Source organism: Triticum dicoccoides, chromosome 2B, assembly GCF_002162155.2.
Source record: "Triticum dicoccoides isolate Atlit2015 ecotype Zavitan chromosome 2B, WEW_v2.0, whole genome shotgun sequence".
In the NCBI taxonomy this organism is placed as follows: Eukaryota; Viridiplantae; Streptophyta; class Magnoliopsida; order Poales; family Poaceae; genus Triticum; species Triticum dicoccoides.
The window spans coordinates 821984263-821990482 of record NC_041383.1 but is presented as its reverse complement, the minus strand read 5'-3'; the positions used below and the strand labels follow the sequence as shown (position 1 = coordinate 821990482).

The window sequence follows — 6220 nt, the reverse complement described above, 5'->3', positions numbered from 1 at the left end:
CCCTCCTTTCAAAAACAACAAAAACCCCGGCCACTGGAATGCAGACGCGTGGATGACTTTTGGTCCCGATTGGAGCCACCAACCGGGACCAAAGGCCCCCTGACTGGGATCGGCGCACGGGGCCACGTGGAGGCACATTGGTCCCAGTTCGTGTTTGAATCGGGACTAATGGGTGGAGGTATTAGTAACGACCCATTAGTCCCGGTTCATGAACCGGGACTAAAGGCCCTTACGAACCGGTACTAATTGGTGTTTTTCTACTAGTGTTAGGGCTTCTCAGGACCTCCAGGAGGGCAGCATGCTGCACCCTGATCTTGTAGTCATCACCGTTGATCGTTGTAGCCCGACAATGTTCCATAAGATGCTCCATTGATCCAGACCTGGGCTTGGGCCTGCTGTAGTAGGGGCAGCGGAACTTGTCCGTCTTCGGGTTGTGGTAACTACCAGATCCCTTGGCCCTGATCTTCTCCACCAGCTTCTCTTCAAACGACTTGACGTTTCCCTCGACCACATCATCTCTAGAATCGTATTGCACACATTAATGAATGACAGTAATACTCACTGTGAACTTGTAATACAAGTATGTGGATTTGGAATTTGATTAACCCTAATGGTACTTCCATCAGGTTGAATTCTAGCAGATATGTACCACTTGCAAGGCTTGACACTTCCATCAAAACCTATGCACCTTGCATAAAATTTCTTTATGTCAGTCCACATAGTCTTGGCATCAAACTCATGTTTGACTGCATAAGTCTTGAAACACATCCTAAACTCCTTCATGCTTGGGAACAACTTTCCTACCAATAACAGGATTTTCTTTGTCATACACACTTACAAGCTCATCATCATGTGCATCATCTACATCATCTGCAGCATCTTTCATCAGCTGTCCATCCACATCTTCACAAGCATCTCTATTAGCATCATTAGGCAAACTAGATTCATCCCTCTCTTCCTCATCTTGATCATATACTGGATCTACTGGAATGCCAAATTTTTTGGCCATCCCAGTGTCAGCCATTGGTGCAATGACCAAATTAGTAGTGTCTTCTAATTGTACTGAATTCCAATCAACACAAACAACCCTTGCAGCACCATCACAACCCTCTTCTACATCTTTATCAACCCCCCTATTACTGTCACTTCACCCGTAAGCATGGGCGTTATCTGACTCTGTGAAGCCCAATTATCATCTACCATATGTGAAGCCAACTTTGAGGGCACATATCCAACCTTAGAATCTAATTTCAGATCAACGAGCTCTGCATGAAAGGTAGTCTGTTTGCTTGCCCAGCCGTCTTGCCGATCGATTTCATCAACCATCTCTTCACCATTCTCAATTCTCACATACTCACCCTTCCAATTATCAAACCGTAGCAATGCTACCTCCTGCTCTGGACCCCAAAAAATGCTCTCCCCAATTTTCTCCACGACATTTCTCACGGCCCTTTCTTCCATTCTCTGTATTTCCTGAGGATCAATCTCTGCACATTCAACCTCACTTTTCACAATTGTATCTCTCTCTATGTCTCGCACGCTACCATCACCTACTTCGCCTTAGAAGGAAATAATTCGACAGTGAATTCGAATGTCCTGCCCCTTTTTGTCAATGGCGGGCAGTGTGAGCTAGCGGAAGCGGACGACGCACAAATCGCATAGGTTGGAAAGGATGCACATACCTAATCGACCTTGTTGTCTCTGGCGGCTCCATCGCGATCAGCCCCCCTCCCCTGCACCCAAATCTAGATCAAATCGACCAAAAATAGAGGAAACACAGGCGATGCGGTGAGATCTAACTCGACAAGGAGGGGAGAAGGACAAGGGTTCATGATTTACTCACCACAGCCGCCGCGTCACCGAGAACGACAGCTCCGCCGCTGTTGTCATCGAGAAAAAAAGCTCTGGCGCCGTCGCCGGCTCACCGCCGAGAACGAAGAGGTGGGAGCAACGGGTCACTGCTCACCTGATTCAGACAGGCACGGAGCCACGTCTCACCTGATGCACTGCCAAGTGGGGCCGTAACTAGATGCTCTGTCAAGTGGGACCCACATGTCTTAAACATAATCTCACTCCCGTTGACGACCATTTTAATCGCCCGAGTGGGCCTTGGCTATTTGGGCTTCTGAAGCGTTGCACTACAGCTATTTTCGTCAACCACGTCGCGCTCCTTCCAATTCACGTGAAATGTATCGCACAGTAGCTATTGGCCCAACTAAATGAACCCACGGGTTTTGGTTTGCAACTTCCTTCTTGCCTTCTAAATTAGTATAATACTACCTTAGTGCCATAATTATTGTCGTGGTTTTAGTTCGTATTGAGCTGCATGTAACAAAGTTGGCATTCCGCTAAGTTGGTACTGGTTGTTTCAAATTTGCTGTGACAACTTGTTAGTACGAAATTAACAGTGTATATTGTTGTGAAAAAGTCCCATAATCTGTTTATCAGGACAGCTCATATTTACAGCACAAGTTGGTTTGCGAGGTTCAGACATTGCCGTGGTTGCAGTTTCAGTTCCAAGGGAGTCGGTTAAAACAGGTCGGCGCTTTTGGGTTTTACTTCTTCATAACGAGGAGAGGCGATCCGATACGATCGGATCCGAATTCTGCGGGCAATGCAGTGCGGCGAAACCAACCAGCAATGGCCGCCGCCGCCGCTGCCGCCGGACATGCTGGCCAACATTCACGGCCGGCTGAGCCTCCTCGACCGCCTGTCATTCGCCGCCGTCTTCCACACCTCGCGCGCCACGTTCAAGCCGGAGGCGCCGTGGCTCGTCCTACCAGGGGACACCCCGGAGACCGCGACGCTCTTCTCCCTCTCTGACCGCGGTGCTGCCACCGCGCGCGCCCCGTGGGCCGACCACGTCGTCCTGGGATCCTCCTCCCGCTGCTGGCTCGTCACCGCCGACGACGAGGCCCGGCTGCGCCTCGTCAACCCGGTCACCGGGGAGCGGTGCGCGCTCCCGGCCATCACCACCATCCCCGGCCTCATCGAGAAGTGGGGTGGCTTCACGATGGTCGATCAAAAAGAGTTCCTCAGGGGTCCTCCGTACCCCGGCGGGGGCGACCGCCGGCCAGTTGGGACGTATACGATTCGTGCCGACCTGATGCGTCACTTTTTCTATCGAAAGGTCGTTGTCTCTGATTGCGCCGCCATGCTGATCACCACACCGCAACTCGGCGTCCCGGCCTTCGCCACGGCGGAGGGCGGCGAGTGGAGGCTGGCGCCCTCGCGCGACGGAGTCGAGGACGCCATAAACTAAAACGGCAAGTTCTACTCCATCACCTACAAGGGCGGCGTGCAGGTGTGGGAGCAAAGCCCTGATGCCACCGGCATGTTCACCAGCACGGTGGTCGCGCCAAGGCTGCCCAATGCAGATGGCGATCCGTGGTCATGCCGCAAGTACCTCGTCGCGGCGCCGGGCGGGAGGCTGATGGTGGTGCTCGAGGATTCCAAGGAGATCACGGACGAATACTACGGTCGTCTTAGGACATGCTCCTTCAAGGTGCAGATCCTCGACGCCGACGGCGAGCAGTGGAAGGAAACGGATGACATCGGCGATGCTGCTCTGTTCGTCGGGGTGAACAGTTCGATGTGCGTGTCGACGAGGGAGCACCCAGAGATCAGGGCCGGCTGCGTCTACTACACCGAGAATGATGTGGGGCCGTGCAATGACGCATATGATCAGAGTGGCGTCGGGGTGTTCAACCTCAAGGATGGCAGGGCGGAGAAGGTCCAGGGCCTCGGGCAGCACCGGAACTGGCCACCGCCGGCATGGTTCATTCCTTCCTTCCAATGATAAAAAGATATGATGATTGATTTGGTAGGTTGGCTACAGATTACAGAAGTACAGATGCGGTGAAACGGATTGAGAATTAAGGAAACAGTTTGGTTTGCACCTTTGTTCTTTTTTTCGTGTTTCAAATTGCCGCACAGCAAAAAATTAGGTGGCCCTTTTAGATTGTTTTCAAGTTTTCTAAGGAAGCATTTTAATTAGTTGGCAGAATTGGATTTGATTGCATGCTATATATGATTTTAATTAATTAATTATTGCATTGTGAGGTTTCTCAATTAACAGTGGTTATTATTATCTATTCAAAACTGCAGCCAAGCTAACAACAAGCTTCACATTGTTTACTAGGATGGATAGATTATTTTGAAGGGAATTCATTGCATTGTGCAGCAGAGACAGCTAAGGTAGTATTTACCTCGCTAATACAGCATATACTTGCTGATATTGTTGTCTTGATGTTGATGTTGGTGCTTGTGTAACATCCCATGCATATATAGAGCCTGAGCATATTGAAGCAGGGTCCAGACTAGTAGTATTTTGTGTTTGTGTTTGTGTTTTGCCTTTTGATTGTTTCAAACTGCAACCATGCATGCATCGTAAACCAGCTCTGGAATATGTTTACCTGCCATGCAAGATCATTGATCACAGCACTGCATCTGCATGATTAACAGGTTAAGGTTAGTTTGAAGTTTGAACAGGCAGATTCGAGAGAGTACATTACCAACAGAGAATTTGATGCCTTTGATCATCAATAGGAATCGAGCTGTCGTTTTTGCCCATTTCTGTTGCTGCTGGAGCAGCATCCTCTCCTTTGTTTTACCAGCAGATCACCACTCTCTCCTGCACTTTCCTCAAGATATATACATACTTCACTACAGAGAAAACTTTGGGAAACAAAATATAATTTAAGAATGCAAGAAGGAGCAGGTAGCATCTTAAATTTAAGATAAGTTGGTACCATATCGCCTCACCTCCGCAAGAAAGCGGACAAAGCGGTGAACTCACTCAGGACCTCTTCCTGGAAGTTCCCCATAAGCTCTGGGTGGACTGCTGTAGATTATTAGGCTCTCCTCAACTCAAATAAATTTTCCATTAAGCACCATGTCTTCTCGGCAGCAATCTGAATTTGTCTTCCTGTGCTTATTTGATTGTAAAAACAGTAAATTTGCCATGCTATTTGAAGAAATAGACTGCCATGGGATGTTAAACAAATTTGCCATGGTCTACATGGTAGGGTCATGGTAAGGTCGCTACCTAATATGTCATGTTTGTGTAAGCAACTTTTACGAATTTTGCCATGATATCTTTTGGATGAGTTGGCTGGAGCATGAATTCAACATGGTATCGGAGCCAAGAGGTCTTGAGTTCAAGACCCGGCTAGCGCAATTAAATTGCAGCCCATTTTTGGTCCACGTTTAGACCCGAGGGAGCCACACGTGAGGGGGAGTGTTGACGTATAATGTGCTGCCTAGTCTCTTCCATCAGATCGGTCTGATGGATGAACTGGTTAGGTGCATGAACTTACAACCAAGAGGTCCAGGGTTCAAAACCCGGTAAACGCAATAAATAATTGCGGCCCGCCCCGACGTGAGGGGGAGTGTTGGAGTATTATGTCCGGCCCTCTCTCTCAGATCGGTCTGATGGATGAGTTGGCTGGAGCATGAATTCAATATGGTATCCGAGCCAAGAGGTCTTGAGTTCAAGACCCTGCCAACGCAGTATTAAATAAAACGATTCTGCGGCCTACATCGATCCCACGTCTAAGGACTAAAATAGCCTAGACGTGAGGGGGAGTGTTGAAGTATATTGCCCACCTCCCTCCATCAGTTCGGACTTTTGGATGAGTTGGCTAGAGCATGAATTCAATAACATGTGCCGTATAACTTTACAAAAATGTCATGTCCGCAAATGCAAATTTCTATAAAAAAATGCCATGTTTGAGCAAAAATCTGATTTTTTTTCCATATGATTCCCTAGTTATTTAGAACATTTATCTTAATTTTTAAATGACCTACTACTAACATTTTCAGAATTTGGGATACACATGGCAAACTTTAACCAATTTTTCTTATAAAAATTTGCCATGCATCAGTCAAGTTCCAGATCGGGCATGTATAAATGGAAACAAAACAAAGTTTACTAGGCTTCGCGATGTGGGATGAGTGGACACTAGATCACATACATAACAAAAGGATTGCTAGAAAAAAAATAACAATTGCAGGACGCTGGAAGGCAAATCTCTACCTATAATAATAAAGCAAATTGGGTTTCGGTCGTCCGTCACGCACTTTTGCAGAAAAACCCCTGCATTTTTCATGAATTAACCCGCAGTACACACTTAAGTCATAACCGAACCGTTATTTTACATTTTTACGGAAACCCCCTGACGTATTAGATAATTCACCCGCCGACCATATATAAGTCAAA

At 47.7% G+C, this 6220-nt stretch overlaps 1 protein-coding gene across 1 annotated transcript; it reads left to right on the top strand.

Moving 5' to 3' along the window:
* Positions 1 to 3334: 3334 nt before the first annotated feature.
* LOC119361584 (putative F-box protein At5g60060) lies at positions 3335 to 3828 on the top strand. Its single transcript, XM_037626721.1, has one exon. The coding sequence runs from the start codon at positions 3335 to 3337 to the stop codon at positions 3797 to 3799; it is 465 nt and encodes a 154-aa protein (XP_037482618.1). The 3' UTR covers positions 3800 to 3828.
* Positions 3829 to 6220: the final 2392 nt, after the last annotated feature.

Excerpts from the sequence above, each read along its gene's own strand:
- LOC119361584 (XM_037626721.1), top strand. The coding sequence starts at position 3,335 with ATGTTCACCAGCACGGTGGTCGCGCCAAGGCTGCCCAATGCAGATGGC.